The 12906-nt window shown below is 35.1% G+C and overlaps 1 protein-coding gene across 1 annotated transcript in view; it reads right to left on the bottom strand.

The window, feature by feature from the left end:
* necab1 (N-terminal EF-hand calcium binding protein 1) overlaps nucleotides 1-12906 on the bottom strand; it is a 52404-nt gene that overhangs the window by 21329 nt on the left and 18169 nt on the right. Inside the window, exons 6-9 of the mRNA XM_016533269.1 lie at nucleotides 11281-11417; nucleotides 1428-1549; nucleotides 884-960; nucleotides 317-370 (exon numbers count right to left, since the gene is read on the bottom strand). Coding sequence (XP_016388755.1) covers nucleotides 317-370; nucleotides 884-960; nucleotides 1428-1549; nucleotides 11281-11417 — 390 coding nt within the window. The remainder of the gene's footprint in view (nucleotides 1-316; nucleotides 371-883; nucleotides 961-1427; nucleotides 1550-11280; nucleotides 11418-12906) is intronic.

Here is a 12906-nt window from a genome sequence, read left to right as displayed (position 1 = left end):
ACAGCCAGTCTCCGCAGGGGTCCGAGTACCACTCTTCTCCTGGCGTTCACAAGCACAGAATCACAGACATACAAACCACCTATTTATAGTACTGTATGTCGACAGCATCTTGTGAGCCTCAGAGAAAAGCTCTCTCAAAGTACTGTGCAAAAGATGGCAGAGGAAGAGTGATAGACGGAGAAAAAAGGAAATCAAAAAGAATAACTTGGAACTAGTTTCTCGATCCCCATTGTTTCCTAGACGGCAGGCGTCTGTGGTCTCTGTGAATGATTTTCTGAGAATACAGTGACATACAGGGTGACCATAAATGACTTACTGATTTGGTGGAACTTCCCAACACCTCTTCTTCCACCGGCTCCAAACGCAGTTCCTATGAAAGAAACACAAGCCATTTTGTGTTCATTTTGTATTTTGCATTCAAAAAATTAAACCTGCTTTTAGGAGAATAATTTTTTTAATAATAAGTATATTTTAAGGATATTTTACCTCAAAATTTGTATTACCGTAATGCAAGAAATATAATTCATATCAGAGTAATGCGACAATCTCGTTCTCATTACTGTAATTGTTTTTTTTTTAAATTTCATTATTCTCAATAGTGATTTTCATTAGATTCTCATTAGTATAATGCAATATTGTTTTATTTAAATCAGCAAACATTAAGGAAAGTAGAATAATTACTACCAGGTGTTTTAAAATAGCTTTAAAATAAGCTTAAAGCTTAAATAAAATTTTATATTTTATAATATGACTATATGACTTAAGACATATTCTTGACAGGTTTTACCCTCAAATGAATTGTAAAGTTAGAAGGATGATTGATGACAGAGAGAGAAAAAGCATTATAATGAGAAAGACAGAAATCATTTGTGTAGCCTATTGCCTTTTTCTCGAGACGGTCGATCAGCTTTTGCAGTCTGTTGATCTGAGTTATCCATTGATTGTCCTCTTCATACAGACCTGCAGAAACACACAAATACAGCTCTCTCTCTTGCTCTCTTGCCATAATGCTCTAGGACTGAATGTAACGGAGTTGGGATCAAATGAACTGTTTTGGGAGAGTTTATTTTGGCAGTGTGTTTTATCACATGCTCTCTAAAGAATTGCTTTTACATTTTTTTATGTCCTTATCAAATTTTCTATCAGGAATATTCACTTTTAAATTGTGTCAAAATTCAAACTATATAGAAATAATAAAATGGAAAAAGAATCTATTGAATAGCCATATTACTACAATAATGTAATAATTTAGTTCTCTTTAAAAGGTCCTAGACTGTCCTCTTCTTTCTCTGGAGTCTCTCCCATAGTCGTTCTTCACAATCCCTCCTACCTAAACTTCTTTCCAGATCTGCTGTCAACTGCATGCCCACTGGCTGTGTGTATGTGCCCTTTTCTTCCTCCAGAGCACTGAGGCTCAGAATAATCACCTGAATTGACAAGGTTCAGAAGTGGGTTGTTCGGAGACAAGCTGTTATTCCTTTGAAGTCTTCGATTAGATCTCCTTCCTGACCACTGAATGGGCAGAACCTCTGGCTTCACAGGCCCCTGTCTGTGATCGAGACGGCACAAACAATGCAGATGTTCAGGAATGAGAGTAATATTTTTCTCATATGCTCATCTCATTATTAGCTTCTGATTATTCTGCCCAGGGAATGGGAGGTCAAAAATAACACCCAAAAATGTAACACCCTTCATAAAGAATCATTTGCAGAATAGAATTTTTATAGTAGCACTTTATACAATATATTGGTTTAAAGCAAGCAGCTTTACAGTATTAAACATGAAAAACAGTGTCACTACAGTACAATGAGAATTACTGTAAAGCAGCTCTCCAGCGTGTTCTTGTTTTTACTTTACTGACCTTGACGGACTGAACAAAAGAAATGAACCTGAAAAGATTTCTGTAATCGCCACGGACCAATGGTATTTCAAATGTTCTTACCAGCTGGAACAAACTTTTATGGAAAGTTCACTTTGCCAAGCTGTTGAGAACTCCTGAAACAAACTTCTTTTTGGCCTGATTTTGTTTGAAATGACATCCCACCAGTACCATTCATTGATTTTGCTTCAAATAAATCAGGGCCTTTAGACTGAAACAGCAGGTTCTCGATAAAGAATCCTGCTGAAGTGTGAAAACCCTGGTCTTTACTTCTGAATTTCCACAGTTTTGGTGCCGTGACCTGGATGGAGCTTCTCGCTTAACATCACTCAAACCTTTTCAGCTAAACTATTATTTGTTGAGTGTTACTCTATGCAAATTACCTCTACAGGGAATTCCAGAAAGGTGGACTTTAGTCTTAAAAATAAAGGTTCTTCATTGGCATCAATATTTTAACATCCATGGAATCTTTCCATTGCACAAAAAGGTTCTTCAGACTGGAAGATGTTCTTCACACTAAGAAAAAATGGCTCTTTAAAGAACTAATCACTGAAAGGTTCAAAAGTGGTTTTTATGTCATCGCTGCAAAACCCCCCTTTTATATTTAAGCGTGTAGCTACTTCTTAATGGACAGACAGTGAGTTCAGATAATTGTTAGAAGAATGAATGGAGTCAATAGTGACAGAATTTGACAAGAAATATAGTATTATATGGGATCCAAAACAGATTTGGTTTCTTGAAGAATGGAAAAAAGAAAAATATAAAAGGCTGCAACAAAGAATTTACTTTATTAACAACACAAGAACGAGCTGAATGTATTGCTAAGTTCGAAGAACAAAACAACTCACAAAAGTATCCCGTCTTACTGAAAAGTTGGGCTCTAATAAGGCCTCAATCAAATATGATTTAGAAGAACGACTGTCAGATTCGCAGTCTTCGTGTAAACAAGAGGGCATTGGCGATACTGCATTGGTGGATCAAGTGAGTGGAGTGAGAAAAAAGGCTAGGGTAAAAGAGGCTGACACTGGTCCATCTGAAACTCCCATAGACCAGCTGGAGACCATCAATAAAGATGAATAGAAAGAATAGCTCAGAGTTTGCCATCACCACATCATAGTCTTCATCTTTTTCAGTTTAAGAGTGTGTTGTACAATAACATGAAGCTCTCTGACATGTTCCTAACTGAACATTGTTACGGTGTTCTGAGTGGATTCTTAACAGCTCCTCCAAAGATGGTTCAGGTCCCGTTATAACTGTAAGTCTATAGGTTTATTTAACTTATTTCATCGTCCATAATAGCACCTCCCCTCAGCAAGCAGCATGATTTGAAGTATCATTCTTGTCCATAGTATAAACAAAGTGGGATGAGTAACAAACCTAAATGTATACTTAGTATTATGGGTTTCTTGAAATCCTCAACCCATCATATAAAAAATAATAACAGTGATTCTTGCCTTTAAAATGTGTTATATTCCTACATTATGTAGGGCTTTTCACTGCAGGAAAAGCTGAAATGCCTATGCTAATATCATTCATACGTTGCATCTAATTGAATTGCATTAAGAAAACACAGTCTATTCACATGCGAATGATGCTTCAACATTTTCATCCAGCATCAAAACGCAGTTCTTAAACATCACGACTACACTGATGCCTCTTCGATTGCACAAGACCTTTCTGCCCTGCTCCTCATGCTACCAATTAAAATGTACAAAATAAGTCAGCAGGTTTCTTACATGTTGTCAGACTCTTCCAGAACAGGGAAGGGTTTCTTTGTAGACTGTTTTTGCAATTAGTCATTTTAATCTTGGATATAAGAGAGTCATGGTGGTGGTTTAATGTTTGTTCTATATTACACAGTTCTCTGGACATCTTGATTCTGATTGGTCAATCATGACATGGAGTATTATACAAATGGTTTTGTATAACAATAAAGTGTCCGATTCATGATTATCCATGGCAGCTTGTCCAATGCCACTTTCACATCTCTCGTATACGTCTACAGTCTCACTCCAACACAAATTATGCCCTAATGTATAACAATAAAGTGTCCGATTCATGATTATCCATGGCAGCTTGTCCTGCAACTGCAGCATTTTGTGACTTCTTTTAAACATAAATTGACTTCAGTACTAATTTAATGGTAAGCATAACCTTTTACGCAGCGAAAGAGTGCCCAGTTAAAGCAAGAAAACATTGCAGAATATTAATAATAGATTAACATTATGATATTATAAATTGGTTTTCTTTGCAGAAGCTTTAAGCTAATCTACAAGTGATGTATTAATATTTTTTAAAATATGTATTATTTATATATTAAATAATAATATATTTAAATATGAATCTACAAGTAAAATGTTAATATTTTAAATAATATATTATTTATATTTCATAATAATATTTTATCAATATTTGTTTGAATGAATGAATGCTTCAGATGCAAAAACCTCTAATCTGGGATTTTTTTTCTTTTAAATGAGCATTTTTATCAGGCTCCTATGAAAATAACACTGGACATTTTTTTTAAATAAGGCATTCAAATTACTGACTATAACCTTCTCTTTGCAATTAAAGTGAAATTACTGAATCTGGTAAGATTTAATAAGGAACCTGATAGGAGCCTGATAAAAATGCTCATTTAAAAGAAAAAAAATCTCAGACATACTTGCATCTGAAGTCTTTAAATAAATAAATAAATTATTATTATATGATAAAGTTATTATTTATCTATTTATATATGCAAGTAAGTAGCTGTAAGAAGAATAATGTACAGTTATTATCGCAAAATAAACCCTTTTATGCTGATACCAGACTTAATCCTGGTCATTCGGTTAGGGTTTATTTTGCTATAATGACAACCTGATTGTACAGTAGTACTTCTTACTTTTATGAGAAAGTAATCATGTGCCATCAAACACTCAAAAAGATGATATGTTATGAACTGAATACCATTTTACTTTTCAGTTGTGGGAGTGAAAAGTGATTATGTGCAATCTAATTATATCTATTATTCAGCTGTTCTCGAGCAGCAGAGGAATGCTGCATCTATTTTAACTCTTGAGACAATGAAATAAATGTAGGCAGGCAGGTGTCAAAATTAAGGCTCGGTTGGTTGCTCATTATCCCTAAAGACACTGTTGCACAACGCACGTCCTGAGGGAAGCTTACCCTCCGTGGTTAAAAATGGCTCACAACTGCATCAGCACACTGAAATCAGCAGCAAATGAATCAGCTAGAGCCATACAGGTGATTAAAACTCAGCTGGAATCACATCCACACACCTGCAGGAACCCTTGGATCTGAACTGACAAACGCAACGATCTGTTCTCCAGAGACCAGCCTCTTCTTATACAGGAAATTATATGGAAATGACGCAGTGTGAAAAACAAAAACGGAGGTATATCAGCATCAGTGCTTCTTCCTAATAGCTGGTAATTGTCTGCTTCGCACACATAGATGAAAGCGGTGCTGTGAATGGCTCCTGTGAGCTCTGGATTCAGATTTGAGCTCATCTCCCCTGTTTCATCCCTGTGTGCGGTGCTGCTCCTCAGAGAGCCTGACTCGACGCTTCAGACGGAATAGAGAATGGACCACGCTATTTCAATTTGTTCTGGCCACCAGCCACTTTCTGCACATCTAACGCAGTGGGAATCAATCCACCCTGACCAGCACACAATGAGCTGGCCGTATAACGCCAGGCCTCGCCATCTCAAAGCCTTTAGGCTCAAAATGTGTATACGCTTTCTAAAAAACACTAATGTTATGAAACTCCACACTGTCAACTGTGACACAAAAGCATGGTGACATAAGAGGTTACGCGTGTGTGGCCATGTGAAGACATGCACAGGTTTGCTCTGTGCTTGAAAAAAATGAGGAAAACGCTCCTTAAAGGGATGGTTCACTCAAAAATGGAAATTCTGTCATCATTTATTCACCCCCATGTTGTTCCAAACCCTGCATGATTTTATTCTTACATGGAATATAAGAGGAGACTCTTTTCCGTACACTAAAATTAAATGTTAAACATGGACTGCTATTCACTTGTGAAAAGTGTGCTTAACTGTATTGCATGTGCACTTGTAGTGTACTTTAAATGTTAAAAGTGTATTTCTTAAACTGTAATTGCAAAATCTTAATGAAATAAAAGGCCTCTTAAGTGTACACTTTCATGTTTTCACAAATACGTTAATGAATATGTTTCTTAACAGATAAAAGACAAAACGTGCACTTTGTAATAATGTCAAAATAAAAGTTTTACTTTAAAGTGCATTTTAAATCATTTTGTTTTAATCTTTTGGCATGCTTTAAATGGATTTTCATCCAAAAACGAAAATTCTGTCATTAATTACTCACCCTCATGTCGTTCCAAACCCGTAAGACCTCCGTTCATCTTCGGAACACAAATTAAGATATTTTTGATAAAATCCGAGAGCTCTCTGACTCTCCCATAGACAGCAAGGTCACTACCAACATCAAGATCCAGAAACGTAGCAAGGACACCGGTAAAATAGTCCATGTGACATCAGGGGTTCAACCGTAATTTTACGAAGCTACGAAAATACTTTTTGTGTGCAAAGAAAATATCTTAATTTGCGTTCCGAAGGTGAATGGAGGTCTTACGGGTTTGGAATGACATAAGGGCGTGTAATCAATGACAGAATTTTCATTTTTGGGTGAACTAACCCTTAAAGTACACTTATTCTAACATTCTAAAGTACAGTAAAGTACTTGATTATAATTGTAAATAGCATGTTATTCAATGTTACATTAAAAGTTTATATATTTTAAATGCACTAAAATGTGTAATTACAAATATAATTAAATACATTACATGGTTTCAATAGAAATTACATTAAAGTATATTTTAGTTTACCATAAATGCTTGTCAGTTCATTCGTCAGTACACATGAACCATATTTCAAAAACAATAGAAATAATTATGAAATGACATATTAAGATGTATTTAGGTAGGTCAAAAAAAGCACTCTGAATATCAAAATTTCATTTTTTATAAATTAAATTTTAACTTAATTTCAAATAACATGCAATTAAATGTAACTAAAAGTGCCTGGTAACACTTTATTCCTTGTTACACATGTTACATGTACTTACTATTATAATAGCAATAGATTTTGCATATTTACATGCAAGTAACCCTAAGCCAAACCCTAATCCTAACCATAACCGTATAGTAAGTACATGTAGTTAATTAATATTACTCAGTACTTAAATGTATAATTACACTGTAACAAGGACACCTTAAAATAAAGTGCAACCGAGTGCCTTTTTGGACCTTGACAGCATTTAACAGAGCAGCGTGAACATTCTGCATTGCATCTCCATTTGTTGTTTATGGAAGAAAGATAAAAAGGGTTTGTGATGACATGATGATGAGTTTTCATATTTGGTGAACTATCCCTTTAACTGTGTAAATATGTGCTCTGTCAAAACTCATCCAACCGAGATAAAGGTCAGGGGGGACTTGGCATGGCAGGAGTGGAGATATTTTGAGTGTGCTCATGGGATTGTGAGTGAGGCTGCAGACTTGGTACAGCTGTATATATTAGCAATGTTAAGGTCTGTGATAGGCTGACTGAAAACGACTTGTGAGGACTGAGAGATGGAGAGATCGGGCCAAAGCCAATGCCACTGAGATATAAAGACAATGTGAAATCATTTAAAATGTCTTTGTACTAAATTTGTACTAAAAAAAATCATGATTAATCTCTTAATTGATTAAACATGAATTAATCTGATGATTTAACATTAAACAAGAACATTAAATTTGGTAAATGTATGTACGAAGTTAAACATATTTTGGTAACACTTTTCAATGAGGTCTCTCTTGTTAACATTAATTAATGCATTAGCTAACATTAACAATTCTGCATTTTTTAAACTTTGCAAAAGTTAGCTAATAAAATAAACTAAAAGAAAATTTTGTTATTTGTTCATGTTAGTTTACAGTGCATTAACTAATGCTAACAGATAAATATTTTGATTTAAAAAAAATAATACTATAGGATTAATAAATGCAATAAATCATTGTTCTTTTTTTCATTCACATTATCTAATATATTTAAATAATGTTAACAAATGAGAATTTATTGTAGATTCCTACAGTATATCATAACCTATATTTTATGTTAACTATATTTTATGACAGTCCAATAAATAAATAAATAAATAAATACCATGACAAAGTTCGTCTCTGAAAATAGGGAAGATGTAACGAAATTAAAGGGATAGTTTTGTCAGGACCACTATCGTCAAATATGATTGACAATTAGCATACAGTTTGAGCAGAATCAACGCTGAACTGACGGCTGCATCCGAAACTGGAAAATGCTGCCTTCGGAGGACACATTTCAAGGTAGGAAGGCATCGAGACACGTCGAATCGAAAGTTAGCTTCATTTTCTGCCTCCTGAGATACCTTCATCTGGTCGATATTTAAAGGAAGAATAGATGCATCCTTCGCTGCCTTGATACCCACAATCCTGTGTGTTCTATCCCATGATGGTTGATCAAATAAATCATTGAATATTTGCTTAGTTATCATACCCCCACTTATACCCCCACTTTATTGGTATTTAAATAGCATATGCTAATGTTGAACTGATTCATGAACAGATGGCGCTGTATTAAGCAGTATATAAAAGTGTTTCTGTTGCTTTATGAAAACGTTTCTGAAACGTCTATTCAGAAACGTTTAATTCACTTCATCTGTGATAGAGTATGCAAACACTGCGAGAGCGTCATTACCAGGAGCAAGCGGCTACTCTCTCCAGCCGGAGGCAGGCTAGTGTAGTTCCTCTCGAGCATCATAGTCTTCTCGAGCAAGTAACTGCTGTGCTGCCGATGACTTCCGTAACCATGGAAGAAACACGTTAAGCGGCGCGCTCTTGCTCTCGGTTGGGTTGCTGAGTGCGCTCGTGCATAAGAATCCAACTCTTAACAGTGTAAATAACTCAGAATGCATGAAATGACATTAGTGGGTGAACTGTCCCTTTAAGTTTTATAAAAAGTAAGATAGGTTTCAGAGTTACATATCCTCAAACTCTATTAAGTACCATGAAGAACATTTTAAAAAATTATAAAATAACACATTTTAATAGAGCTGAAATTTAACACAGGAGGGGCTGGAGCCCCCCTAAATAGTGTCTATAATTGGCTCTGTTTTTACTAATAACTGTATATTTCAGTGGCACATAGTTATTAAGTTAGACACACCGTATCGCCTGCAGAAGCGATAATGAGGTAATTTAAATGTACCAATTAATTAGGATGCGACTGGCTATATGAGAACCAGAGTGGTTTAAAGTACAGACAGAAAAAGAAAAGGAAGCACTTCCATTTAAACCTCAGCATCCTTCATTTCTTTAGGCCAGCTGCTCCAGCTAATTTTCTTGAGATCATAAGGTGAGCGGAGCAGCACAGCTGCTGCACACTGAGAGGGAGGAGAGGTAGTGGGCACGTTGTGACACACACACATACACACATATACGGACTCAGGCACGCAGCACTCTCTAGCATGCAATCATCCAGGTGCTAGAACAAAACAACTCATTTTGTATTCTAAATTCTGCGCTCTATAAGGAGCTGCTGACCCCCACAGTGGGCCATGCAGCAGACCCTCCTCAGCACACAAATGCAGTGAGTCAGAGACGCTGTGAGCTCAAAATGAGCTGCTAATCAAGCACATCACACATGCATGCGCACACGCAGGTTCTGTTGATTCGGTGATGGTTTAAGCTGGCATCTGTCCCCTTTCTGCACAAAAACAAAGGCCTGGGTCAATGGTCTGCTTGTCACCTGGTCTATTAACAATTAATGCCACTGATGCTCTAGATATTCAATACCAAGGATGGCTGTGCTCAGAATCCCCTTTGCTCGAGTCAGTGCACAATTGCTGTCTGTGTCTACATGCATTTTCCACAGTGAATGTTTAGATCTATGGAGACTACATGTCCACTGGTGCAGAAGAAATCCACTTAATATCACTAAAAATGCTAGAGGTTTGATACTTTGGGAGTGTGTGATTGCGTTTAGTACACAGTCAATAAAGTCATCACATACACTACCGGTCAAAGGCTAGGAATAATTAAGTTGCTTTAATGATTTTGAAAGAAGTCTTTTATGCTCACCAAGACCATTTGATCATAAATACAGTAAAACAGTAATATTGTGAATTATTGTTACAGTTTAAAATAACTGTTTTCTATTTAATTGTGTTTTAAAATTGAAGTTGTTCCTATGATGGCATCATCACTCAGATCCTTCAGAAATCATTCTTATATGCTAATTTGCTGCTAAATTATTATTGGTATTAAATTACTGATAATGGCTCTCATTATTATCAATGTTGAAAATATTTTTCAATCTTTGCTGAATTAAAGTATGTATTTCTTTCCTTTAAAAAATATACCTTGGACTTTGATCATAAATACAGTAAAACAGTAATATTGTGAATTATTGTTACAGTTTAAAATAACTGTTTTCTATTTAATTGTGTTTTAAAATTGAAGTTGTTCCTATGATGGCATCATCACTCAGATCCTTCAGAAATCATTCTTATATGCTAATTTGCTGCTAAATTATTATTGGTATTAAATTACTGATAATGGCTCTCATTATTATCAATGTTGAAATATCAATTTCTTTCCTTTAAAAAATATACCTTGGACTTTTGAATAGTAGTGTATCAGGGTTTTCACAAAAATATTAAGCAGCACAACTGTTCCAAGCATTGATAATAATAAAAATGTTTCTTGAGCAGCAAATCAGCATATTAGAATGATTTCTGAAGGATCATGTGACACTGACGACTGGAGTAATGATGCTGAAAATTCAGCTGTGCATCAAAGGATTATATTACATTTTAAAATATATTTAAATAGAAAAGTTATTTTTAATTGTAATAATATTTCACAATATTACGGGTTTACTGTATTTTTAATCAAATAAATGCAGTCTCGGTGAGCATAAGAGATTTTTTTTTACAAAAATGTGATTATTCCAATTTTTTTCAGATGTGTGTGTATGATTTCATTTGGAAGAATGCATACTTTGTCGAAGTCCAACATATACATACAGTGTCATTTTAATATTTCATCATTAATCCTGTCACAGTCTAGCTATAATGAAAGCACTCAAACAGCATTTAAAATCTGAATTAAATAATGTAATATGTGATTTGTATTAAGTCAAACATATCTCAATGTTATGATAATACCACTGCTAGTTCTGCTCTGCTGTCACACAGACAATCCCCTGAAAGAGCCTGACGTTCAGCTTCTGAAGACAATGAATTGAAAATGCACTCATCTCCTGCTCACTCCACATGTACACTAGAAACTGTATGCTTTAAAAAAATGTAAGCGTGTGTTCTGGGTGGCTTGCCTCTCCTGCCGGGTCTGTTCAGCTGTGGTCTCCATGGCACACTCCAGAGAGCTCTGGAGAGACTGCAGCTGACTGGTGGTCTCCTTCAACAGGAAACGTGTCACAAACTGCTCCAGATGCGTGGCCTCCTGATAGTCCTGCAAATTAAAGACAAAGGTTTCATTGTCACGGCTACTCTAGAATGAGATTTTAAAATACACTGGCCTTTCAGTTGCACTAAAATATGAATGAAGGTTTATTTTATAATTTTATTAATGTGTATTTTATAATTGTATACATTTATAATATATATATATATACACATATATATATACATACATATATATATATACATATATATATATATATAATATTTATATATAATTTTATAATTTGATATATGTGTGTTTGTGTGTGTAATATAGATAAATATTTGTTTTTAAAAATTATATAATATAACAACAACATCAAATAATTATTATACACTACCATTCAAAAGGTTTAAATCAGTAAGATTTTTTAATGTTTTGGAAGAAGTCTCTTGTGCTCACCAAGGCTGCATTTATTTAATTAAAGAACAGTAAAAACTGTAATATTGTGAAATATTATTACAATTTCAAATACGTATTTTCTATTATAATATATTTGAAAATTTTAATTTTATTCCTGTGATGTCAAAGCTGAGTTTTCAGCATCATTACTCCAGTCTTCAGTGTCACATGATCCTTCAGAAATCATTCTAATATGCTGATTTGCTGCTCATTTATTACTATCAATGTTGAAAAAAGTTGTATTGCTAAATATTTTCATGGAAAATATATTTTTTCAGGATACGCTGATGAATATAAAGTTCTAAAGTACAGCATTTATTAGAAACGGAAATATTTTGTAACATTATTAATGTCTTTACTTTCACTTTTGATCAATTTAATCAATTGATTAATAAAAGAAAAAAAGTCGTAATGACCCCAACATTTGAATGGATATACTGTAGCATTTGGACCAATCAGACACACAACTATTTGTTATATTTAACAAATAATATCCAACACCCCCTCACCTAAACAAAGGGCCAATTACGAGGGTATATGGACCCTTCTCCCGAAATGCATCTAACATCTCCGAAAGGCAGAACAGGCCTCTGGTTCCATGGCAATCAACCATGCCCTCACACAAAGGGTCATAAAACTCCCCAGTATTTCCAAACTCCCGCTTGGAATTTCAGCCTTTCTCATTGGACAAGCTCATCCTGAGAGGCGTGAATATTGTCAGGCCTTAAAGGCTTCACATCAGTGACCCGCCTCCAGTCTGCAATCTAGCAGTGAGCTAGAACACTCTTAAGGACACCCTAAGTTCGCGCCAGGCTTCGGCCTTGACTTTCCATTCACCAAGATCCTCTGACTCAAACTGGTTCTTTTTCCATCAACCAACTTCAGCAAAGATCAACTTGAGCCTTCAGATTGCATCAGGACTCTCTTTCAGACAGACAAGACGTGCAAGTATCAAACTTAGTCTTATTAATTGATACATTAAGTATCATTTGCACCTTTTTACAAAGGTGTGTTTGAACTAAGAAACTGATGTTTCCTTCAGGCTGTAGATCTGCTGAATATCAGATGGTACCATAGCTTCATATTTTTATTTCTC

The sequence above is a fragment of the Sinocyclocheilus rhinocerous genome, unplaced genomic scaffold, assembly GCF_001515625.1.
Source record: "Sinocyclocheilus rhinocerous isolate Xijiao unplaced genomic scaffold, SAMN03320098_v1.1 scaffold574, whole genome shotgun sequence".
Classification (NCBI taxonomy): Eukaryota; Metazoa; Chordata; class Actinopteri; order Cypriniformes; family Cyprinidae; genus Sinocyclocheilus; species Sinocyclocheilus rhinocerous.
The sequence above is the reverse complement of the archived record's forward strand: the minus strand, read 5'-3'. Positions and strand labels throughout refer to the sequence as shown.